We start from the raw sequence: 27,274 nt of genomic DNA on the forward strand, positions 1-27,274 counted from the left end.
GTCAAGTTTAGCTTAAGATATCTGCACCAGCCCAAAACCTCAGAATTTCACTGTCCCTTTTCTTAATACCTATTAATCTGGCAGCTCTCAAAATGAGAATTGGCATAACACACATTCAGATTCAAGGAAAAGGAAAAATGAGACCTCATAACTGTTATGCAAACTTATTGTATAAAATTAAGCAATCAAAATAAACTTTTCTGAGAATTAAGACCTTAAGGCTTCTGTTTATAATGCCATGTTCAGACAGCTTCACAGTAATATGAGATATTTGCAAGACATTCCAGAACAGAACCTAAAATCAAGTCTCTAAAAACAAGACCAAGAGTATGTAAATCCATTTTAAGTGCCTGCAGTCAGACAGAGTAGACTAAGGAGCCAATCTAATTAAATTGAACTTTTTTTTTCCTTACCAGAACAACTCAACCACATGGATATAGGAAGGACAGTAAGATAGCGGGTGACAAAGTTACCACACACCAGCTACACAACAGGTTTATGATGGTAACTTGCTAAGCTGTAATAACTAATTATCAATTAAAGCATTCACCAAGAATTACATTAAATACTAATTATGTAAATAGCAAATGTTTTGTCTTGCTTTGCTTCACTTATCTTTTTTTTTATTTCATGCTTCAACAACTTTGTTTAGTTTTGATTATTCAAATATAGAAAATAATTTTTTCTTCAGATCTTCTCTATAGTGAATGCAAACACAGCATAAAGATGCACAGCAAACATTCAGCATGCCCAAAATATCCCCAAAAGACAGGGATATCTTAATATCATTCTGCATATAATGAACAGACATTAAGCTATAGATTTTCACTTTCATTTCAGTTTGCAAAGGTAGCTATGTTATATTAATGGTTTTGTGTAATCTAAGCACACACACAAAGTGTATTGACCCATAATAAACATAAACATTTCATTAGTTTGTAAACACTAATAACAAGGTGAAAACCATGCTTTCCATTTGCTTTGAAGAGGGAGTAAATTATGACCAAAAAAACATAGGGACAGCTTTTGCAGAAATACATGCAATACATACATAACACTAATATCTAATAATATAAAGTAGCAGTTTTACATGTTAAAGGTACAAACAGAATAAACTCTACATATTAAACTCTTGAATAAAAGAGAGCAAAAAAACCTGAGTGTTCTTAAAGATGTCCTTAGTAACAACCAGGAAGTCAAACAAGTAAATCCTCTTGGGCAGTTCTTTAAGAGGTTTACATCAGGAGTCAATGCTGCTACTACTGATGTAAATTTAAGGAGCTGTCTAATTTGGGATCTAATGTGCCAGAAAATAATTACCATAAACCAATTCCATGCCTATAATTCAATAAACTACTGCTACCAAATGATAAGCCTTCACTACCTTCCCGAAGCTTACAGAGCTCTCACTTGGGATTCCCTGGCCACAAATACCTGTGTGCTATGCAGTACATGAGCAAACCTGATCAAAATGGGACATGCATCAGATCTACTGTGCATAACACACAGAGCAAATGTAGCCCACCCCAGGCAGACTATATAACCTAAAAGTAACAAGCTTAGTGTAGTCCAGTCTGATTCTCTGAGCCTGGGGAGGTTTTTTGCCCAAGACCTGCAGGTATCAATCTCAGACAAACAGATGATTTCCTATAATGAAACTTCCAGATGAGAAAAAGAAAGTTGTTCAGATATATGGTAGCTAAACCTCTGGATCAATCAGTTCATGTGTGAGAAACAGTGGAAAATAGTTTGAAAGCATAGTTTTGTAACATAAATTAAAATGTTTTCCTATTCAGCTCTTCTGCCACTGATAACACAGAAGCAAGGCAAAATAATCTGGTTTAAGTCAGAGTTGACAAATCCAAAAAAGAAAACAGATTTGAAAATCTTCCGTGTTACATTAGTAACAGACAATAATTTCTGATTAATTGCATACTGCTTTGGAGTTGTTTTAGTTTGGATTTGTTCAGGGTTTTTTTGGGATATGGTATAGGGACAGAGGAAAGGTTGGTTGGTTGTTTTTTAATTTTAAGCACATATTTTAGGCATAACAGTTGCTTAAGTATGTAAATATATAACAAATAAAGTATACACAATAATTTCCCAAAAAATTTATGATCTACCATTCCCAGAAGCCTTTTAGCTACTTTTAAAAATATATCATGTGGAATAAAAGTGACTAAGGTAACTAATAAGTAACTAATGACAGGAAAGCTAATGACTTTGCAAATAATTTGATGGGTGAAAGCATGGGTATTCACATCTTTGAAATGGGTCTTAATTTCTCTACTGGCTTTGGGCAGCAGGTTTATTACAGAGCCCCAACAGCTTGGCTCCTGAAACAATCAGGAGCCAAGGTTCATTACAGAGCCTGACAGATTGGCTCCTGAAACAACCAAGTGGGCCTGAACAAGCTTGAACTCCTGAACTTTGGGGTAAGATATAGTATGTTCAAGGGGGGATTATCTGGTAGGCAGCTCAGGAAGGCTGTACCCTCCGAGTACCTCAGCAATGGGGAAGGGAAGAGGGCAAAATGTGGCCGGGAGTTTGGGATAAAAGGAGGCTGCGCCCTCCGAAACCTTGAGAGCGAAAATCCCTCAGGTGTATGCCCCATGCCCCAGAGGACTCTCTCCCTTTATTTAAATGATGTTGCAGGACTCCTCTGTCTCCTTTTTGAACATAAACCTCAGGTGTTTGTGGATTTTCCTAACACTAACTATTTGGGACTAAAGGCATTTTTGCAGTTTGGGACAGGGTTAAGCATCCAAGTGATGGGAATGCTGTATCCACAACTTTCACCTTATTTGACCAGACAAATGAATTCTTTTCATACCAACACAGATTAGTGCTTCAACTAAATCAATAAAACAACAATAGGAGTAAAATTGCCTGTATCCCTGGCACAGAACCAGTGATTTTGAAGAGCCAGTAAAAAGCACTTACCACACCAATTCCTTCAAAAGCAAATACTGCTGTCCCAAAAAACAGTGGGTATTTCTTCCAGCCAACCACAGGTGGCAGTTTTCGAGGATCTGCAAGATCCTGAAGAAAACAAAGCAAACCAGTGCATTAGCTCTTCCTACAATTTTGGTTGATGCATTATGTTATACGAAAGAAAACTCAGCACATGCTGACAGTGGTGTATCTGTTACTATTTACAATCCCTGGTATTCCTGCCAAACCTAGTCCTTCATACACATTTATAGCCACCTTCCCACACAGAAACTTGCAGATGTATTTATTCTAGATTCCATCACTGTCACTAGAAATTTTCATATTTAAAGTATCACATTGATATGTATAAGAGAGCATCAATTAAAACAGAAGGGAAAGTGCACACCTCAAGTCTTACCTTCTGCAAACTTCTTAGTGTACTGCTCTTTCTAACCTGCTTTCATACTGCACAGATATTCTTCATAATCATAAGGGACACTAAAGGAACATCTCTTTAATACAAGCCAAAGTTCTGCAGAATGATTAATTATTATCTTACCCATTTTTTTAATAACTTCTGCCTCCTTTCCCAGTCTATATCTCTCACTGCCTTTCTCCTCACACTCCACTTCCTACTCATCAAAATATGTATTTTCATTATCTTAAATTAAGATGCCTCAAATATGAGGCTGCCTTTCAGAAACTGTCAGTAGTATATATCTATCAGAAACCAACTGCCACATTCAACAAACATAACTTGCCATACTGAAAAAAAAACAGATAATAAACATTTTCATACTCACTCTAACAATATACTGGTAAATAATCACCAGGCTGACAGCCATGGACAGATTGGCAAGCAATGAAAGCAAGGACAGGCTCTTAAGGTCACGAATGAAGACCAGGAGGACCAGGAAGGGCAGGAAGCACAGCATGTATATTCGTAAATCAGTATTCCTTTTCTCAGAGGAACTGCTAGTGGCACTAATGTTCATGGGAGCCATCTTACTTTCCAAGAATCCTTCATGGACCTTTATTAAAACAAATAAACAAGACCAACATGTTAAACAGTGGTAGCAGTGAGTATATGGTCACACTGCAGTTTTCCTACAGGGAAATTTGTCTCTCTGTTCCACCTGGTGCGTGACAAGAATTTTGAGATTCCTGTATGCATACTCAGTGCAGAGGGGAAGACAAGGCACTTCCAGCAAGTGTTTCATACTTAAGGTAAATTATGAGATCAGGGCTTGAAAGCATCATTATCCCACCACTGACTAAAGAAGAAATTCACATATGCAGTTTAGATCAGAGTCCTTTCAGAAAGGGAGAGTTTTGTAAACTGGAAGCAAGCCAGACACATCTGGGCCTAAATCTTAGGAGTTTGAATTTTCGCAGGGAGAGCAAGTAGATCAGATGATAAAATGCAATTGCACCTCAGTTCAGTGCCTAACAACCATATGCCTTCACCATGCATGAACATCATAGCAGCATACATACAATATAATGTTACAATATGAATGTTGCTGTCGAGGCAGGATGGAAATGAAGAGACTTTGACTAGATTAGAAGGCTGGTGAAAGTAAAACTACAATTTATTCAAAGTACACTGCTCTTTTATACAGAGCTCTGCAAGGATCAAATCCATTGGTTTTGAAGTGAAAACAACCCACAGCATTGGTGCAAAGTGCTTGACGCACAGTGATAGAACTTAACTATAAATAATGTGAAAAACAAAAGAGATAAAGAATTATTTACATTCTTTTCCAACTCTTTCCCAGGCATCTGCCTGGTTAGAAACTCCTGTTTCTCTCTTTGACAGAATCTGAGTCCCACATATGAACATGGTTGTCTTTCATTTAATCCAAATGAATTTTTTTTCACTCTTCACCTTCTTATTAATGAACATTAATTCAACTTTAAAAACCATGAGCTCAGACAGAATTGAGAGTCCTGTATCTAATAAATTGATATAAATTAATGCCTATAAATAATGTCTATTAATGCACTTGTGAAAGTGCATTAGGTTTTTTTGTACATAACATTACAATAGCTGCATGTAGTGCAAATCAGAAGTCAAAGTTTGAAATTATTCATGACTCTCATTGTTTCTTTTGGGAAAAAGTCAGTGTGGTTGCTACTGCCAAAAATTTGTTTTGTGGAAATTTACACAGCCATCTGTGCTGTGCACACCACAATCAAAGCTGGTATTTATCCTGCTTGCTGCAAAATAAGAACAGTTCAATTTGTTTTAGATCTCATCATGCTGTTTCCCTTAGGTATCCTTTCCTTCTCTATCACTGCACTCACCATCTTACAAATTAGCCTATGACTGTACTTAATCTGCTCATGCTGCATAAAGTCTTTGGCTTGATGGCTTCAGAAAGATACCTAGACAGTGAAAAAGAAAATTCCTTATAGCACAGACAAACAAAAATGCTAAACTGATATATAACTGAAATAACTTTCTTGATTTCCATTGTTTCAAACAATCAACAAATTTAGGAAGAGAGAATTAACTTAAAACTATTCTGTCTGTAACAAAAAGCACTGTGACTTTTTTTTTTTTTTCACAATGAAAAAGGGAAAGCTAAATGATACAATTCTACAACCACATGTTTTCCAGAAATCTCACTTTATATGAAAACATCACTGGTCATTATTGAAACACTGATGGCTTCTACCTTTCAAGAATTGAAAGTGTCACTTGCAAGACATTTAACAACTGGTAGTTTCCATTAAAATACCGTTTTTAGAAAACTACAAAAAAGTTCTAATTACATTTAGAATAATTGAATACACATAGCTTCAATAACTTGACTTTGCCAAGCAGTAAGTCAAACACTTAACCAAATTACTTCCCTAATGCCACATGAAGTAAAGCTCTCTGTGGAAGTTTCCTGTTTTCCCACCATACTTAAAACAGAAAGGCAGAACAAGCACTTTAGGCCTTTCACTTTAGCAGGTCTTGTGTGTTTACTTGCTTGCATGCACTTGCAGGTAGCCAGAGGTGCTCTGCACACAAGGACATGTAAAAGAGCTTGTAAAAACCACGAAGTGATTTGAGCACATAAACTCCCTGCTCCAATAAATATTTAGCCCAGTATGTCTTCAGTTTATACAAATATATATAGCCTGGTGAGCTATTAAAAAATTAATAAAACATTTATTCCTTAAAAAACCCAAATGAAACAAAAACTAGCAGGCAAGATACAGTTCAGGATCTAAAATACATTTTTACAATACCACAGTATAAACCAGCTTCTCCTCAAATAATTTCAAGCATTCAAACACTTCAGTCTTCTCTTAAAGACAGAGGCATTCCCTTAGCACTCATAAACCCCACTAGAAAGTGTCTGAAGTCAGAAATATTATTTTTCCTATTATCACCAGCAAATTCCAGCTAGACATTCAACTGTGGTTTACTGGCTAATACAGCTGGAAAATGCAATGTACAGTACTCTATAAAGTTATCTTCAAATTTTGGCCTACTGTGATCAGCTACCCTGACGATGTGTGTGATGAGATCACATCTCCACATTGTTTTAGGAAAGTGTGGTTATAGAAAATAGCTTTTATAATTATCTATTACTTTCACAAGAGTACTGAGGGAAGCACAGAGAAAAGAACATACTAAGCTATACACAAATTCTCCACAACCTTAATCAGGTGAATGGATACTGATGCACAATCAGCAAAACACAGCTGACTAAAATTCTCAGATGGTGCCTCCCTGGCCCTACCTTTCCACCTCCCACTTGCACCTTTCAGATATGAGCTATATTCCTGCAATAAACCAGAACACCATAACCCGCTTTACAATACAGTAAGTGTGGTAACCCTTCTCCCTACACTGTTCCCTGCTCCAGAATTCTCTGGAGAAGGAGATGGAGGCTAAACATATTCTCAAAAACTTAATGACCTGCAGGAGCATGTAGCAGGTCCTGTTTCTTGAAATACAGTTTAAAGACATTCAGGGCATCAAAGACATTCTAGCTGGAAGGGGAAAAAACCAAAAATATATGAATTATTAAATTCTTAACCTGCTCAGTACAGATTACTATTCAGCATTAACCAGATTTGCAGTCACAGCTGTCTTCAGTCTGAGATAGGAACAGCATCTACTTCTTGTACGTTTTTTTACAACTTTCTCTTGTCCTGTCACTGTACTTTGCAGTTTTATGACTAAGCACAATTCCCAAAGTTTTATGAGGTTTTCTCCTAAAAATTGGAAAAAAAAAAATCAGAATTCTACTACATAGTATGCTACTGATGGGTCATCTTCAGGGTGCTAGAGATCTAAAAAAATGCTCACAAAAAGCTGAATTTTTCAGCTTTATCCTCAAACAGTGAAAGAGGACACTTTTGCAGAGAACACAGAAAATATTCATTTGACCTCACCAAGTACAGAACTTGACTTTATTTTTCTACACAAACCCTTTGCAGCCCTGGCTGCTCCTAAGTCCTCCAAGAGACACTTCTTCTCCAAGTTGAACAAACCCAGTTTCCCCAGCCCTCACAGGACAAGTGCTTCAGCCCAAATAATTTCAGCAGGCTCCCCTAAACTCACTTCAGTCTGTCAATGACATTCCAGTATTGAGGATATCAAAACTCATCAGATATGGTCTAACAAATGGGAAGTAAAAGAGGACAGTCACTTCTCTACATCTACCAGAAATTCTTCTGTTCATACAACCCAGGATGCTGTTGCTTTCAGGACACATTGCTGGCTCCTGATCATCCCCACTACCCTCTGAATCTGACCACACAAACAGCTTTATTCCCACCCCCCAGCTAGTTGTCCACTTATTCATCCATCCACCCCATAGCAAACTTACTTGGATACCAGGATATTGTCAGAGACAGCACGGAAAAACTTGCTAAATTCAAAATGGTATCTAGTACTTTCTCACCATGTACAAATTCAGATTCATGGACACAGTTATACTGATAAAAATGCACAGGAGGACACAGTTTATTCCCTTTTGTGGACATATTTACCTTAAAATCAACTTTGTATCAAGAGAGCAGCTTTAACACCACCAGTCACAGCAGCACCACTTATGGGCTTAGGTAAGACCAGAGAAAATACCCTGCAAAGGTGGATTTTGAGATGTGACAAAATAGGGATTCTGTACATTAACTCAGAAGAAGCACACTAGATAAGATCCAGCAAGAGTTAATCTTGTGGGAGAACTAAACAAACTGGCACGAGTTACTGACAGGTAGAAGAAAGCTGAGTCAGAAAGTAAAATGCAAAAGGTAGACAAAGTAAGGATCACTACTCTCTCTTAAAATAGAGCAATGGCTGTGGAAGATTTGACAGCAGAATAGCAAAGGAAAACTCTAATGAAGATGAGATTATACAGACTTTTTCAGGTGAGGGCTAACATCATCATGACTTTAAAAGTGCTTTCCTAAATTTTCCTTTGAAAAATTAATCAGACAACACTTAAAACTGTTCCAAAAGTACCAAAATACAAAACAGCAGTAAGAATTTGGGGTTTTTTAGCTTTTTCATGTGCTATTTAGTTCCATGCTGATTGTGTTAGGATGGACTATGACACACTTCCTATCTAACCTAAATATTAGAATTAATATTACCTCAGATTCCTATTCTGGACAATAACCACTTTCAATCCTCTGCTGCTCTCTGCTAGTGCATTACTGCATATGGTAGTCTTGCTGAGCCAAGAACAGCCAACACTCTATGTAACTGTCTTTGTCCTGAACAAAGCAACATGATCTGGTGTCAACCATTTCCCCAGACCACATGAAGAAGTATCATTATGGTTTTAGAAAGGAAGCACATAGCCACCGAAGTCCCTAAGCATAGTGATGTCCCCAGAAACAAGATTTCATCAGGAGTTACTTCAGTTACTCAAGCATTAATTTACCATGCTGGTGTGATGTTTGAAAAAGTTTTTTTCACTCATTTACACAGCCAAGCATAGCATTCACCAGCTTCAGCTGAATCCAGGAAGATCAAACACTTGTGCAAATCTAGACATCAAGTTCCTTCTCCACTCAGAAGATTAATGCACAATTAGAGGCTGAAAAAAATTCAATTGAACCAATGAAACGTTTCCTTCTTACAGGAACTATCTCAGAAGCAAGAAATAATTCCATTTCCTTAGTCTTTTCAACTGAGACCACTGTTTCCTTGCCTGTATCCCAAACCACATTCTTTCTGTCATGAAATTTTATGGACTTTTCAACATCTAGTGAGCTCAAAACAGAAGTCCTTGAACTCACTGGTTCCTCCTAATTTCTTCCTTACTTAGCTCAGAGCAACAGCCAGTGCAACACACCAGGCCTGTAATTTTGCATGAACAGGCCAAATAAATGTTTCACAGCTCATTTAGTTCTGGCACTTCCCTGCAACTTAATACTGTACTTTGCAGCATTTTTAACACATCCAGTTTTATGACTAAGCACAATTCCCAAAGTTTTGTGAGGTTTTCTCCTAAAAATTGGAAAAAAACCCAGAATTCTACTACATAGTATGCTACTGGTGGGTCATCTTTAGGGTGCTAGAGATCTAAAAAAATGCTCACAAAAAGCTGAATTTCTCAGCTTTATCCTCAAACAGTGAAAGAGGACACTTTTGCAGACAACACAAAAAATATTCATGAGAAAGCTGATAAATTTTCGCTCTCTAAAAAAGGTGGTCAGGCACTGGAAGAAGTTGTCCAGGAAAATCTTGGAATCACCATCCTTTTAAGTGTTCAAGAAGTGTGTGGATGGGACAATTGGATATATGGTTTATTGATGAACATGGTAGTACTGCTTGATCTTAATAAAAATCTTTGCAAAACCAACCTTCACAATTGCATGACCATGAAATGCCAAGACTCTTGACACAGGGTCTTCTGCTGTCCCAGCAGGAAATGCAAAGCAACTATGGCATGAAAGGGGACCAAGTTTTTTTGAGCACAGGTTATTTTTCCTTTCCCTGTGTGTTTCTTTCCTAGCCTTGCTTCAGTCAGCCCTCAATATTTTTGTCCCAGCTTTATTGTTCTTCTCCAATCTGAAACACTTTCACCCATAAGCCTCTTACTACATCCTGACAGAGTTAATCAGAACTTTTGTCATCAGCCTAAGTTTCTTTGGTGCTCCTGGAAAGTATTTTTCCTTAGGAAAATCTTGATTTGCTATTCAATACAACTGAAAATAGGATCTTGCAGCACAATGTCTGGGAAATGCTAATGTAATGCAGAAAAACCTCAGTATAAGTTTCCACCAGTTTCAATGGGTTTAATTTGCACACACCAACATGCAAATATGATCAGCACAGTACAGACTATGATGCAGATGTATTGATCAAGGTGTGCTATCACTAATATTTTTACTATGTTTTTCCTTTATCTCAGCTCTACCCTTCCTGCCCCCCACTCCCTCTATCCACCTTCCTCATCCTTTCACTACCCCAATCATTAGAGATTTAGGCTGTACCAATTTTTGTTCTTTGGTGCCCTCTACGGGACTGATTTCTGCAACAGAAAGTTGCCAGGAAGAAACAAACCAGAGTTCTCCCTCACAGAAGAGCAAGCACAGGGCAGTCCAAATCAAGTATATTTGGAAGTGGAACTTCTGAATTGCTAATGACTTTAATCTACCCATCCATAGGGTCCATATTAGAGGTCTCTGCAGCTACTGTTTTTGCAGCAGTTGCCTGCCTGTTAAGAGCTTTCAATGTTTCCTCAAGAAAGCAGAAAGTTTCCTGAAAAACATTTTAGTTCTGGGTTTTTTTGTTTTTTTTTTTACCAAACCTACAAAAGCAAAGGTCAGCAAGTGCTCAGTCTCATCTTTTGCCTAAGGCCACAGCATATACATAACCAGCTGACCAGGTAAGTATTTGATAAGAAAGGCTTTAATTTAAACTTACATTACACAGCATGCATTAACGATCTCATTTCAGAAGGCCAGCAAAATTACATCAGATAGTATTTTTAGCTTTAGAGACAGATTCTAATGGTAGGAGTGTAGTTTTAAAGGCTGGGATTTTTTTTTTTTCCTCACAACATACAAATTACAGAGTACTCAGCTTCCAAATACACAAATTTGCCTCAGTGACAGATCTTCATCCGTACAACTTGGAACACTTTTTAACACTATATACTCATCCACAATAGGATGAAAAAAACCTATCTTCTATGTGTTAACTGCCCAAGGGGACACTCTTCTTCCTAATTAAATTAAGGTAAGCTATGCCAAGACACCTGTTGCCTACCTTATGGGTAGAGTAAGAATCCATATGGACAATTAATGCTTAGAAACCTACTACACCTTATTCCTCACTTCACTACTCACAGGAGCATACACAGAACCAGAGAGTCACAAAACATTTAGGTTGGAAAAAACCCCAGGATCACCAAGTCCAACCTTTGACCAATCATCACCTTGTCAACTAGACCAGAGCACTGTGTGCCTCGTCCAGTTGTTTCTTGAACACCACTTCACCACCTCCCCACATAGTCTGTTCTAATGCTTAACAAAGCCTTCCATGAAGAAATTCTTCCTGATGTCCAGCCTGAACCTTCCCTGGCAAAACTTCAGACTATATCCTTTCCTCCTGTCGTTGGTTGCCTGAGAGAAAACAACAACCCCCACCTGGCTAAACCCTCCTGTCAGGGTTGCAGTGAGTGATGAGGTCATTCCTGAGCCTCCTTTTCTCCATGTTTAACACGCTCAGCTCCCTCACTCACTCCTCATATGACTAACTCTCTAGCTTCTTCCCCAGCTTCACTGCCCTTCCCTGGACTCACTCCAGCATCTCAATGTCTTTCTTGAAGTGAGGGGCCCAGACCTGGACACAGAACTCAAGGTGTGACCTCAGCAGTGCTTCTATGGATATAGGCCCAGATTCAGACTCATTAAGCTTTATGACAACTGACTAACCATAGTCTCCTGAGCAAAAAACATTGCAGACCACATTGGTAGTGTCCTGGAATAGTAAAAACAAGAGAGAGCACCATGAGCTCAACATGCCTGCATTTGAGCATCCATCATGTGCTGGCTGACCCTCCACAGACCATGTGCACCGACACACAAATTGCTGACTGCAACTGCCAAGTGTGCCCCAAGGAAGGACCAACACCCACCAGGACCCCATCAACACAATCCCCCTATGAGAAAGAGCTTAGAAGGACTGGAGAGCAAGAGACAAAGAAGGTAAATGAAAGCAGGAGCAGTGTCACAAAAGTGCCAGGCACGGTTTTGTTTGCTTCTGTCAGTGATGGATGGCAGTAAGGAAGAAAAGGGGTAGTTGGGTTTTGTTGAAAGGCTTGGGGCTGCTTGCAATGTGTAAAGGTGTTAGTGGTTGTGGGGATCCATTTGCAATGTTTAGTTGACTTCAGCAACTTCAGTCATAAAACTTGAATGAAAGAGATGTGACCAAATGCAAAGCATTCACAGAAGAGCAAAAACAATTTTAAGATTATATCATGTCTCTTCTCTATTCGACAGAGGGGAGACAGGATAAAAATATTCAAAAATATAAAAGGTGTCTACAAATAGAAAAGAATAAATTACTTATAGCTAGAACATGAAATAAAGAATTTACAGTATCAGTAAGAAATCTGAAGCTTCAACAAAGAAGCAGCTGTCTAACAGATAAAGAAAGCTGTAGAAATGTCAATGTCAGGCATTTTTTGGAACAAAAATCAGGATTCATTTAGATACAGTGGATTCTGTGAATAGAAGGGACTAAACAAGAACCAAAAAAAAACCAAAAAAAAATCAAAAAAAACCTCCAGTTACATGAAAAGGATAAAATATGCCCAGGAGTTTGGAGAGAAAAAAAAGAAGTCAGCAGAAAGCCTGGCAAAAAAAAAAAAATTCTGGGACAACTGGCTCTTACACCATTTTATGTCTTATTTTCCATCATTACCACAATTAATTTTTAAACTCAACAAACAAGTCAAAAGGAAATATACACTTTCACAAGATCTGAATTTAGTTCACCTTGCCCACTGCCCCTTTTAACCAAAAGCTTTATAGGAAATAAAAGTGAGGGAAAATGAATCTAACTCCAAAACTGCTTCCATATGGCAGCTTTACTCACTTGTTTCACATTTTCTGCCAAGAACACAACATAAACGCCACAAAATCCCAGCTGTGTTATCACTAGGAAAAAGTCCACAACATACCTGAGGAAGAAAAACCAAACATAAATTATATGTAAGATCCAAACAATTATCCCATTACTACTTAATATGCAATTACTGCTCCTTTTTAGAGTAGTCAAAATGCTAGACTCAAATGCCACAATCAATCTCACAAGCAGAGCAGTGTAGGTTCATCCTATGTCAAAATAGGGTGGTGATCATTGAAAGAACACTGTAGGCTCAGACTGTTTTTGAAAAAAGGGATACACAATGGTGGCCTGAAGACAGACTGTAATGTAACTCTGCTAGAGTCAAGCACAGAGCAGAGATGTGCCCCAGAGAATCTATTTGCAGCAGCACAGAGTCTCTGGAGATCCAATTGCCCATTTGAGGATTGTAACTCTTTGGTGCAATAGAAAATTATGTATCAGAATATTAAAAAATATATCAGAATTATAAATCATTACATATCATAATAAACCAATTTTACCTCTAACTGAACTCTACTCCATCCCTATGAAGTCATCACAACACATCTTAAAACACTAGCTCACTAGCAAGATGCTGCATCCTTGAAAGTAACAGCAATAAAAAAAAATCTTCCACAAATGAGGTAAAAACCATTTTAAATAAATGCTGAGCAACATGTCTGTTTCAGATTCACAATTTCACTGCTGTGCAGTCATACCATAAACTCTACAAACAGCAACAGATGGCAAAGAAAAAATAATGCTTTTTTTGTAAAAGAGGGATAAAACATTTAACAGACACAACAAGCCATTTATATCTTTGTGTCATTATTGCAAAAACAGTAAATATTTCTCCATTATTTGTATGTTATATTTAAACAGGAACTAAATAATTGTTTTGCTTACTCTCAGAATACATGCATTAAAATAATTAACATTTGCAGTGTCAGCCTGCAATGCAGAGAAATATTGGGAAAAATGAATGAAAACTTAAAACTACTTCACTGCATTAGACAACACAGAATACATTTCTGGTTATAACACATCTCTTCCTATATTACTAAACAGAATTAATTTTCTTCAGAGCTCTTGTAGAACTGAAAATTGATACATCTAATAAAGTCAGACATCCTCCCATTTCACCACTACCAGCTGGCAGGAGGAAATAACAAATAACACTGCATAAGAGCATTTTTAAGGAAGGTAAAATCTTAGTAAAATAGACATCTCCTAATCATTCCAGGTGTAGCCATTAACTTTTAAAAATTAATGTACTCAATTAAATTCTAGTTCAAACTTACCGGCCCCAAGAAGCTCGTTTCTGAAGAGCGGTCAGGGGCCCCACTTCCATTGCACAGCTGACTGTATCACTGTATCCCAGGGTGGACTTCTTCATCCTGAAATCAAAAAGTGGCGAAAGAACAGAGTTACCAGAAACTATGATGACCCAGAACGCTACTTTGAAAATATTGTTGGTCTTCCATGATTATAACCTGTGGCAACACTCTGCTGCTGAATTTCAGAAGTATGTTTTGGGCATCTTTACTCCAGGAAGGGCTACTTAGCACTCTGCAAGCATGTGAAACACAAAGTTGCTTCCCCCCAGTTCAACAGTATTAAATGAGCTTCTTAAAAAACATGGGTTTTTTTGATAAACTACTCCAAAATCATATTCTTATTATATGAACTTAAGAAATTAATCTCAAATCTAAAAGTCATGTAGAAGTTAAACAGAAATCAACTCTTGTTGTACAAGCAGTTAATCACGATTGATTTAATGATCTTATTCCAGTCATCAGTTTTAAAGACCATTCAAAACTACACAGGAAAAATTCAGGAATTACAGGATCTGTTCACAGTACAATATCATATTAATCTGGTAAAATAGATTTTCTACCTACAGGGACATGAATAGTTTTGTGATTCTTCTCAGTTCAAAAGTTCATTCACTCTGCAACATGAGACCCTCCCACTGCTTCTCTTTAACACTTGACAGTACAATAAAAATGTTTAATGAAAGTCACTATTAATCAAAATACTCTGTCAGTCAGAACTGAGTAACTCTTTGCCCACAGTACTGCATGTCTCATATGGAGGAATATTTAATATTTATCTGCTCAATAGCATCATTTTAATACAGTCCTTCAGCACTACAAATTCAAAGAAACAAATTGCCACAATTCAGAGACAGAGCTCACGTATAATCATGAAAGACATTAACAGCATTTCTTAGTTTACCTTTTACTCCTATGAAGTACCTATAAACCGGGTATTCATAGATTATTTACATTTTTCAAAGCTATGAAGACCCAGAAGTTTTATGAATATAAAGAAGGACTGAAAATAAGCCATTAAAACTGCCATGAGAAAGACGTAAGTATTTGCCAGCAGGGAAGAAGGTACTGGGAAAAACAAATTAAACCAACCTCATTTTGTGTATGAGCATAGAACAAACATGTTTTTTCAATGTGCTGCACAAAGCATAGCTATCATTACTAGGTGCACACTAAGAATTTGAGACTAAGATTCTAAACTGACAGAAGAAACTGCTACAGCACCAGAGTATTTTTAGACCAAAAATCACAAAAAGAAAAGAGGAATTTAAAAAAATTGCTTAAAACTCAGCAACTGAATGAGTAGTTCCACATTTACCTCTGACATAGAGAGTGGCTGCAACGTACCAAGATGTGCATACAGTGAACAGATATAACTCCTATGAACACAAGGCTGATTGGTCCAACCTGGTATGAAGAAAAAAAAAAAAAAAAGGACGACACAGGAGTTACAGAAATTTTCATGGAAGTATGCCAGGGAAAAATCTTTACATGAAAAAAATTCACATTGTAGCAAATAAAGTAATAATTAAAAATTTTTCCCCCTCAATGGGGTGTTGCTGCTGATGTTTCAAGTCATCCCTTATTTTCAGTTCACTACTTTAGAGAAGGCTATTCAGGGCCATAAGTACCAAACAAATATTTCACTCCTCTGTTTCACTTGCCAAAAAAGTTTGTCAAGAAAGAAGACTGCATAGACTGCACAATTTCAGTAGTTTGAACCACTTGAATGGCAATGACAGTAAAAGTTACAAGTTACAGACAACTATCAAATTAAACAATTTGTTTCAGAATAGAAGCTTGACCACAAGTTTTCACAGAAGGAATTTGCCCTACACACATGGAACTTTCAAACTGAACAATCTGTACTATGGAATTACAGGATTATTTAGTCATAAGGTGAAAATTTCATTTGATTAAATTTACCCTGCCCTAGGAAATGCATTGTTTGTTACCAGGCATAAACAACCTGGGCTATACCCTATTTCTGCAGAAACACTAGATTGATTTAACAAGCTGATGCTCCATCCTAAGACATACAATCTATCTCTAGAGAAGTCTGTATAAAGATAAGACAACCCTATAGAAACAATTCCCATGAGACATCACAGGAGTCTGAGTAAATCAAAACATTTCTTTTTTTCTGACAAACCTTTTGTTTGGACCAGAAAAATACTTCGGCTATGTAAAAATGCAACTCATGCAATGAAATCTTCAGGGTGAAGTAGTAACTTCCTTTAAAACAATAAAATCTTAATTTTCAGTACTGATTTCCCCAAATTAAAGACAAAAAACTACACAACTCTATCAATATGGCAAATAAGAAGCATTGAGATTTTAGTTTTTCAGGACATGTATCTGTAAATCTTTCTAGATGATTTTTCTAGTCTAGGAAAAAAGAATTCTTACCACAATGCCAGCATTTTTTATTGCAAGCGGAAGACCAAGAAGTCCAGTTCCAATGTTTCCCTTGAGGAGGTGAGTCAGTGTTTGTATAAACCTGAGGATAAAATATTATATTAGAAGTACACATGGATGGGGTAGAGGGCAAAAACAAAACCTCACCCTTTCTCTATAATAAAATGATAAATTGCAAGTTTCAACTTAAAATTTACAGTGGTCCAGCTATTTTAAAGGAGTGCAACACATTCAAATAATGTTTTTATTCATATTTACATGTGAGCATCCTCAAATAGAACACACAAGCCTGATCTTCAGTTCTTTACTCCAGCTTGTGAGATGTTACTTTCTCAGCAATTTCATAGTTCTTTTGCCTCAGATTCAAAATTACTAAGTTTTATCAATGTTATTTTAAAACCTATAACCTTCAAAGTAATCATCAGCTGCAAATCACAATTCTGTCAGCCAAAGCTTTATCCAAAGGAAAAAAACCCAAAACATTTACAAGCTTTTCTAATTAAACTTACAAAACAGATATATCTCCAGAGTCTCTCAAAATCTTTTTTAAACAGTGCTTGGACTTTGAGTAGCTTCATCACTTTACAAATAGGAACCTTGAAATATTTTACAGCCAGTACATTGTTATCTTCAGAAGAAGTGAGAACCTACTCAAAATGGGCTAGTTTTTGGGAGAATTATGCAAAGTCTTTATGTATAACCACAAAATCGTTCTGCAGGTGCAAGAAGACCCCTTCAGAGTTCAGAAAACTGCTCGTAAGAAACAAGCCAGAGGCAAGAAATCTGAACAAGCTGATACTTAAGATTAACACATACGTAATGCCTTCTTCATGATCAAGCTGGTAGTGCGTCTTAACTGGCAAGAAAGTACTTTCATGCTCTTCATCTGAGATGCCCTCTGAGTCGTCTTCATCAATTAAAGGCTTCATTACTTCCATGCCTGCACAACAGAGTTAACACTACATTAGCACTGGAAACAAGCTTACAGTTCAGAAGACACAATTCACACTTCCCATATGATGAGGTTTTAACATGTCCCAAACTGCACGTTTGCGCAGAATATTCTCTCTCTTTAAAGTAGCACACCATCTCATCATCATCATCATCATCATTATTATTATTATTATTATTATTATTATTGTTATTATTCTGGCCAAACACCACAGTTTTTCATTAAGAAATGTGAATTTCTATCATGAAAATGCCACTGGTTTAAATCACTTTGCGAGCTACTACAACATAAAGCAAAACAGAAAAGTCATCCATCATTACAAAAGGTTGAGATTAATCTTAAACACTAGTAGCTACTTCAGAATTTATGTCTGCACTCAGAGTGCCAAGGCAGGTGCTACAGAAAGCATCTCCATTCATTGAAGAAAGAACCAAAATACTGGAATCAGGTCACATGCTTTGAAAGCTGCAATTCCCTGAACCTTTTAAACTGGCATAAAATTCCAGCTAAGTAACAGCACCGAGTAACAGCAAGCAGTCAGTAGTGAACAAAATTGCCTTTTAGGCAAAACTAACATCTTATGCCAGTTTAATGTTGAGGAAATTATAACCATTTTAAATTACTACAGTTAAGCAAAGCAAATCCTGCCAAGAGCAAAAAGATTATTTACCCTACAGTTGCCTACCACAGTATCCATTCATAAAATATGTTGAATAAGTCTCAAGTTCCATAACTTCCAAAAAAAAAAAAAAAAAAGAGTAATGTTAACATTTTGTATTTAAAAAAACCAAAACAAACAAACCACACTACATTTACATTACAAAGCAGCCACTTTGTATCAGGGTTTTAGCAGTAATGGGACTACAGGAGTGTCTTCACTGAGAAGCTGCAGGAAGCATCCCCCACATTGACATAGCCAATGCCAGCTGCTCCCAGGATAGATCTGCTGTGGGACAAGTCCAAGCCCACCAGCGATGGTGGCAGCACCTCTGCAATAACATAGTTAAGAAGGGAAAAAAAAACCTGCTGAGCACCTACAGCTGGAGAATAGACTGAGAATATGTCACAGGAACAGCCCTGCAGACACCAAAGTCAGTGGAGAGGATGGGCAGGAGGTGCTCCAGGCACCAGAGCTGGGATTCCCCTGCAGCCCATGGTGCAGCCATGGTGAGGCAGCTGTACCCTGCAGCCCGTGGAGGTCCATGGTGCAGCAGAGATCCACCTGCAGCCCCTGGAGGAACCCAGGTCAGAGCAGGTGGATGTCCAAAGAAAGGTGTTTCCTCAAGGGAATCCCATACTGGAGCAGACTTTCTGGCAGAGAACCTGTGGCCCCATGGAGAGAAGAGTCTAAGTTTGGAGCAGGTTTGCTGGCATATCTGTGACCCCATGGGGACTCACACTGGAGCATTTTCCAAAATACTTTCTCCCATGGGAGAAGAACATGGAAACATGTTCCACACTGGAACATGGAAAGAGTATGAGGAGTTCTCCCAGTGAGGAGAAAGAAGCAGAATAAACAATGTGGTAAACTGACCACAGTCCCCATGCCCCATCTCTCTGCACCACTGGAGGGGAGGAAGTAGAGAAATTGTGAGTGAAGTTGAACCTGGGAGGAATGAAGAGATGTGTAGAAGGTTTTTTAAGATTTATTCTTATTTCTCATTTCCCTGTTCTTTTGACTGCTAAGAAATTAAACTAATTTACCCGAGTCTGCTTTGCCCATGACTGTCATTGGCAAGAGATCTCTCCCTGTCCTTTCCCAAACCACATACAAGCGTTTTTTATATTTTCTCCAGCTAAGGAAGGGAGTGATAAAGTAGCATTTGTGGACACCCAGAATCCAACCAGGGTCAACTCACTACAGCCATTAAACAAATCTTTAAGGTTTTTATGAAGCCTTGGAGATGTCTAACCCACCAACAGAGCACTGAGGCCAATGCTAAACAACTTCTAAAGAAAAACTGTAGAACTGTAAAAATTCCACAAAGAAGAAGGCAGCTTATCCAAGTCATTAAAATAAATCATATATCTCAAACTCCCCTGAAAACACCAAAGGGCTGTCAAAATTTCATGTCTGAAAAGTTGAAAGCCAGTAATGAAAGCACTTGACAGAAGCAAAGATGCCCAGTCAAAGGAAAAATCAGAGGTCCGAGACTCAACCAGAAAGTACACCGTAAAGCAAATTTACACTCAGTGATATTCTAATTATACAAGTCAGGTGGACTTCACCATATTTCTTTACATGGCACACAGCCTACGAATTGATCAAAAGAAGGATCACCAGAGTTCCTTCCCTCTGCTCCCACAGCACTGTGCTGACTAGCTCTTGAGGGTGCCACGATCCTCCCCTTCAGCTCTGAGTCCCGGCTGGGCTCATTTGATGCTCTCAAAGACCTGCATACTCTAATTCTGGAGTAAATGTTTGTCTCCTTAGCAATCAGAAGAAGCAGGAAGTTTCACTCAGTGAGCCGATTTTCATTCTTTAAAGTATTGATTCTAAACTAACAATCTGAAGGAACAAGCCAAACTACAAGCATGCAAGTCTGTGTTCGTATGAAATTAGACAACATATAAAAGAAATAATATTTAAATTAATTTTCCAGTTTTGTCTCCATCACATTTTTTAGGATATTCTTCACAATGCTAACCAATAATGACAACTTGCAGCAAGTCAGGCTCTTATTTAGCACCAGCAGGGACCAGCATGACCCACAGGACCAACAGTTTTGGTGAGTATCAGCAACTGCTCAGTCAAGGGAAAAAAGAAAAATTTTCTTCTTTCATTGCAACCTGAGACTGGAATGTTTGGTATATATGTACATCTACACTGTTTACCATGCAGACAGATGACACACAGAAGACTCTGAACTTTATTTATACATCCCATTTTACTTTGTCTCCCAACTTCCTGACCCATCTTCTGATCACAAAGGTAGCCCTTTAAGAATAGATTTAGATAAACCCAAGCATTCCCCTCATCATTCAATAAAACTTTTCATAACACAAGCCATTTTTCTTCTGAAAAGTCATGTCCCCATGCTTAAAGCCATCTAGTCATCTCAGGGTTATTGTTATTATTACTGTCCCACTGCCCCACTCACCCACTTTCTCAGAAATGGCTTAAGTTAGACACAATATTCATTTCCAATATACACACGAAGCCTGGGAGTTCACAGTTCCTATTCTAGTGTAATAATGCCTTTGAGAATAAATTCCACTAGAAGTTTTAAAACACAGGCTCAGCAACATCTTCAACTCACATTGTCATAGCTACACAGGTTATGATTTACTACAGGTTCCTCTGAAATACTGCATTATATAACATTCCAAGAATGCTATCTGGTCTCCATCCTAGTCATAAAAATGCTCTTGAATTGCTTCTTTTCCTCATCATTCCTCTGTATTCCCATGACTGATGTAGAGTTTTGGCCTAAATATGTGAACCCACTAACAGTAATGGTATTGAGACATTAATGCGAGGTTTGGATTGTGCAAGTTTCTAAGCACAGGTTTTCATTTGATAATAGATCTCTGCTGTTGGAATACTGTGGCTGTGTCCCATAGGCCACACCCACAGTGACATCCAGGTTTGTGTAACATCCACATTTAATGGGTCCAAACTTGTAGACTAAGGCACATGAGATAAAAAAGCTTGAGCTTTCCATACTTGGATCTAGCTGGCACTGAATACCCCCACATTTACTTTGATTCCTTCCTACAAAGGCTCAGTATGTGCAATTTAAATACAATCTTGAACTGCAGCACAAGAACAGCATATACGTATCATACCTGAGTCAGAGATTGTCTGGCTGCTCTCACAAAGCACATGGTGCAGAGCACACCTTAGCCAACATTAGATCCATGCTCCATCAAACTGTCATGGCAGCATCCAAACACACTATGAATAATCAACCCAGTAGTCAGCCATGGAACAAACTGAAAATTTTGCATTATTATTAGTCAGCACAACTAAGAATAAGGAAACTCCTTTCTGCACACCCTTTTGTTTTCACTTAGACAAAACACCAGCCAATTTTCAGCCCTGTCCTTCCATCGCCCAATACAAATTTATTTTCTCCTTGTTCCACCACACAAATATTTTTAGAACAAATGCTGTCTTCTGATTGTCTTTAACAGTTAATTAAACTGACATGGTTTCTGCTTTCTTCTGTGAACACCCATGCAAGCGGGGTGCCAAAAAGCTCTGCAAGTACTGCTATTCTCAACCAAGGCAACACAAAGTGAATTTCAATGTCTCCCAGCATTATCACTGCAATATTGAAACTAATTCGTTAAGCCACTGGAGAGATAAAGCTCTGATTCATTACAGTTAGACATCACACTATAATCATGCATAAATGTCAACACTGTATCCTCAAAGACCCAAATTTCAATCACTAAGCAGCTCCCAGTAACACAGAGAGATTAAATCCATAGTGTTAAAATTGTTACAACTACTATTCCGTTTTGTGTCTTCATTTGTACTTTTCTATCCCCTAGAATTTGCCAGCATCTTGCCAACACTTGTGGACATACTGCCAAAGAAACTTTTGACTGTCACTAAATTTACTTAATTCTCAAGCTTTTCAAGCACACTGAAGAAATCCACTAGCTCAAAAGTTCAGCACAGAAATTAATTTTCACCAAGAACTTCAGTTAATTTTTCTATATTGCTCAAGAAATTAATACTTCCAAATTTAACTGAACCACTCAGCACCACAGGGGATAAAACCGATCTCCATCATTTTCATTTTATGGAAGAAACAGTGACAAAAGAATGAAGCAGTTTGCCAGGTGGGCACAGTAACCCATAGGATATATTAAAAATAAAAGCCATGATCTTTTAATGTTCCTTCGGAGAAGGTCACACCCCAGAAAACTCATCTTGAAAACCCCTTTTCCAAATCCAATTTAACAATATGGTCTGGTTTTCATTTGCTTGGGGTTTTTTTCCCTTCAAGTTTTTGAATCAGTGTCAGCAAATAGAATGAATTGAATTTGATATACAAGCATACAAAGATTTGGGAGATAGGATATAGCATAGCATTGTTTGCATCAACTGGTTTTATTCATTTATGGCAGAGGGAACACACAGGTCTTGTTGGAGCAACACTTCACACATATATTAAGTGCTCAGCAAAAACCAGTAGGCAGAGGAGGTCTTGCACAAACTTCACTGCTCAGTCAGCTTCTACACAAGAACGTGCCCACAGGGCCAGAAACACTGCCCAAGATTCACAAACTGAGAACTGTGTTTATTAAATAGAGGGTGACCCAATGTCTCTGTAATTGGGATAAAGATTCAATTTAGCAAGCATCTGTTTTGACTGCTCCATAAAAGAGAAAATCAGCACTACATCATTTTTACACTAGCCTAAAAAGCAGGTTTATGCTAATATTTTTCCACAGGCTATGAAAAGTCATATTCATGATCCTGGGGGTATACCCAGAGCTTCTGTCACCAACCAGGACTGGCTGCTCTTATGGGACAAAGTTAGTGAATGAATCTATGAAAAAGTAGACAAATAGAAGGAGTCTTCACTGCAGTGTTAACACAGAAGAAACATTTATATCTGGCAGCAACCACACCTGTGACAACAGGAGAAGCTCAGTGATCCCAGCAACTGCATTTGGTTGCCAGATGATCCGTGTATTACCTCTGTGCTGCAGAGAGACTTTTCAATTCAGCATTCAGAATTGGGCCTCTCAAGACAAATCTAATTACAAAGAAAGCATTGTGACTAATTATTTTCAAAGTAATGCTCAGTTACTCCCTCAAACACAGAAGGAAATAGCTGTTTTGATATTTAGGTAATTTAGCCTAGAAATAACCTTCCCAGCACTTCTCCAGAAGACATCTCACTGTACAGCTTTGGCCACAAAGCACACATGATCGGCTAAGTCACAAGCTTCCACCACCTCCAAAGAAATTAAAGAGCAAGACAAAGTGACTATGAATGGTACTGCTAGAGGCATGCTGGCCCAGATGGATAAACCTTTGTAAATTTTCCTAGCTCAAGGGCAAAGTAACAGATAACCTCCATTAAACCATACACAAGCAAGCCCCCTTTATATTTTCCACTACAGCTACTCCTGTTGAATATTTTATATTATATAATATAAAAACAAGCAAAATGCTCAAAATAAAATATATTATTTTGTTTGAGAATTAAAAAGGAAAAATTCATCTAGTTTAAAAATTACTGCTAAATACTAATAATTACATTTTCCAAAATAGTAAAAGTGAGCATTGCGTTTGTTTGTCAAGAAATCCAAGCTATGTTTCATGCAGTTATTTGAATATCTTTTTATTTCTCTTTGGAAATAAATCTCGGGTCATTTATTTCTCTCCATTACAGACTGTAACTTAATAAAGTAAATTTATTCAGCTTTGTGGTAGACTGTATTCATCTTGAGAATGGTTATTTCTAAGCAAATGTTGAAAGGCAATAACGCCCCTCAATAAGCAGGAGGAACTGTTTGCTTTTGCGTCATAACTGTCGGATCCAGAAGGCTCATAAAATAGGGACACTTGCAGGTATTAAACCAAAGTGCACACAGGTCTGCATAGCTGTTACACACTTAGAGAGGAGCAATTTCACCCCAACCCACAATGGATGATTTATTCGGACAGACACTAGTCTTAAATAATCCACTATCCTCTCTAGACCAAGCCACACATTTCTACAAGTAACACGCTCTTAAGTGACAGTGCATTGGCAAGACTTCAGTTTTATTAAGTATTCAACAGCACTGAATCATGCAAAAGATTTTGGAATTCTTATCAGGTGTGGAACTGCATTTTTAAACAGTTAATAACATAGAAAATCCTGTTTCTCTAGGTTCAGACAGAAAAACTGTCCAATGTGTGAACTTCTGGGGGAAAAAAAGAAAAAAGCTGTAAAATTTCTTTCTGCAACCTTTCCTCCAAAGTAACAATCTCTTGACACAAGATTGATCAGCCTTATGGACAACAAGATTTGAAGGATGTCTTTCAAGTCCTATCATTGCCACAGGACAGGGCAAAATCTGCACATTACAGTGGAACTGTAATCCTCAGATTTCCAGCAGGAGAACAAGGATGACTGGGGGACTGAAGCATCTCTCTTATGAAGAAAGGCTGAGGGAGATGGGCTCATTCAGCCTCAAGAAGAGGCAGCTGAGAGGAGACCTCATCAATAAAGGTAAGTATTTAAAGAGGATGGAGCCAGGCTCTGCTCAGTGGTGCCAACCACTAGAACACAAGACAGTGGGCAGAAAGCGATGCACAAGAAGTTCCCGTTGAACATGAAGAACTTCTTTACAGCGTGGGTGACTGTGCACTGAACAGGTAACCCAGAGAGGTGGTGCACCGCTCCTCTCTGGAGATACTCAAAAACCATTTGGATGCAATCCTGTGCCATGAGCTCTAGAATGGCCCTGCTTCAGCAGGAAGGTCAGACCACACGAACCCACTCATGAACCCACTGTGGTCCCTTCCAGCCTGACCCATTCCGTGATTCTGGAAACACAGCTCTGAGATGAGATTTTCCATGTGTCCAGCACAGCCACAACTATAGTTTATAACTAAACCTACTATGTGCCAACTCGTCCATTCATGGGCAGAAAAACTAGGAGATTTAACATCTAGTCGGAAAGATTAATACACTGTAAATACAATAAGTACAATAACGCTAATATATGAACACACATACGCCCCGGCAAGCCCTAACCCAGTCTGCCAGGGCAAATAAATGCATCACGTAACGATGCAAAGAGAGCGTATTTCCATGAACTCCGAAGGAGGCCGTGACTTGGCTAAGAACCGAGCGCCAGCCAGGTGCGCCTGAGGCCCGGGGGAGCGGCTCCTGCCGCCCCGCATCGCCCCGGCTGCGCCCGCCGCCCGCCGGGCCCGGCGCCGCGACCCGGCCCGGCAGCGCAGCCCGCGCCGCCGAGGCGGAGACACCGCAGCGCAGCGCCCACCCCCACCCCAGGTGGGATGGTTCATCCCGCCCGCCTCGGCGCGCCGAGCGCCGCAGCGCAACCCCGGTGGGCCGAACCATCTATCCTGAAGCGGAGGGGGGTAGGGGGCGGCCGGTCGGTCCCGGCGCTCACGCCCCCTCCTCCCCGCCCCGCAGCCAGCCGCCATCCCGCCGCCGCCGCCGGGCAGCGCGGCTCGGGTCGCCTCACCCAGCTCCTCCCTGCCCGCGCCGGCCATCGCCCCACCGGGCTCCGCTCGCCCTTCCGCCGATGTGGAGCCGGCCGGCGCGGCGCATGCGCCCGGCGGGAGCGAACCATAGAGGCGGCGGGCGGCGCGGGCTGAGGGAGGCGGCGCCGGCGGCTGCTGCGGGCCCGCCGCCTGCCGCGGCGTCCTGCCCCGCACAGCCCCGCACAGCCCCGCGGCACTGCCTGCCCCGCACAGCCCCGCACAGCCCCGCGGGGTCCTGCCCCGCACAGCCCCGCGGGGTCCTGCCCCGCACAGCCCCGCACAGTCCCGCGGGGTCCTGCCCCGCACAGCCCCGCACAGCCCGCGGCACCGCCTGCCCGCCTGTACAATCCTGGGGCAGCTCAACTTGGAAGGGACCCATAAGGATCTTCAGCGCCCTGCTCCGTGTAGGAGCACCCAAAGCTAAACCGTGTGACTAAGGGCACTGTCCAGACACCCCTTGAGCCATGACTTCGTTGTCGTCCTTAGGGATGCTCTTAGGCTTTGCTGCGGCCCCAGCGGTGGTGCCCCCATAAAGCGGTGCCCCTCGGCAGGGCTGGGGAGCCCGGCTTTGGATGGGGCACTGCAAGCTTCGAGCCGTAATTAATGAGCAGTTCAGCAGGGCTTGACAGCTGGAACGCTTGGAGATTATAACCACTAACCTCACATCCCACCTTAACCTAACTTTTATACTAGTTGCTTCCAGAATAACCTGCCAGTATTTCTTCAGCAGAACTACCTATATCTATACCTATATCTGATTTGACTTAAGTAATAAAGTTTACAGCTGCTGCTTTCCTAATACAACTTGTTTTTTCTATTTTTTTTTTTGGTTTTTTGCATGAAGAATATAGGATAAAGTAATTTGATTTTTTTTTTCTACACAAGAGAAATGCAGTCTTCTGAAGATTCTCCTAAACTTAAGTCATCTTCAGACAAACATCATTAATTAATTTATCTACTATGAAGAATTTCCAGTGGGGAAAGGATCCATTTTCAATTGTCAAATTTATGTGCATTTCAAATACTCCTCCAAACTTTCATTTTAAAAATGAACCATGTGTGTGAGCTATTATAATCAAATTTATTTTAGAAAAGGGTTCCCAGTAGGCTATCCATGACTGCAGGTTATTGATTTAAGGAACTGACTCACTAATTAAAATATCTGTGTCAAGCGTTTATGCAATATTCTACTTTGTTTCTAACAATGCCAAACTTTGTTCAAGAAAATATGTAATTGACAGATCTTTAAAGTTGTATTTAGAGTTGAGTGTTCATTCTTTCTACCTTGTCATTGCATCTCAGGACTTGACACACTAAATCCTGCATAGACATTGAAGAGATGTTAAGGACATGATACATCTTTATTTCACATC

The 27,274-nt window shown here is 39.2% G+C and overlaps 1 protein-coding gene across 2 annotated transcripts in view; it reads right to left on the minus strand.

The window, feature by feature from the left end:
- Window positions 1-25,982, minus strand: part of SLC36A4 (solute carrier family 36 member 4) — a 97,192-nt gene extending 71,210 nt beyond the window's left edge. Inside the window, exons 1-8 of one of the 2 annotated variants that reach the window (XM_077781327.2) lie at window positions 25,883-25,982; window positions 17,578-17,701; window positions 16,753-16,843; window positions 15,662-15,750; window positions 14,311-14,406; window positions 12,998-13,082; window positions 3,738-3,965; window positions 2,944-3,042 (exon numbers count right to left, since the gene is read on the minus strand). In XM_077781327.2, the coding sequence (XP_077637453.2) occupies window positions 2,944-3,042; window positions 3,738-3,965; window positions 12,998-13,082; window positions 14,311-14,406; window positions 15,662-15,750; window positions 16,753-16,843; window positions 17,578-17,701; window positions 25,883-25,910 (840 nt within the window). In that variant the 5' untranslated portion in view covers window positions 25,911-25,982. The remainder of the gene's footprint in view (window positions 1-2,943; window positions 3,043-3,737; window positions 3,966-12,997; window positions 13,083-14,310; window positions 14,407-15,661; window positions 15,751-16,752; window positions 16,844-17,577; window positions 17,702-25,882) is intronic. The other variant, XM_085574967.1, reaches the window with a different exon arrangement.
- Between the last annotated feature and the right edge of the window lie 1,292 nt (window positions 25,983-27,274).

This window comes from Lonchura striata, chromosome 1 (assembly GCF_050655825.1).
Source record: "Lonchura striata isolate lonStrDom1 chromosome 1, ASM5065582v1, whole genome shotgun sequence".
NCBI lineage: Eukaryota > Metazoa > Chordata > Aves > Passeriformes > Estrildidae > Lonchura > Lonchura striata.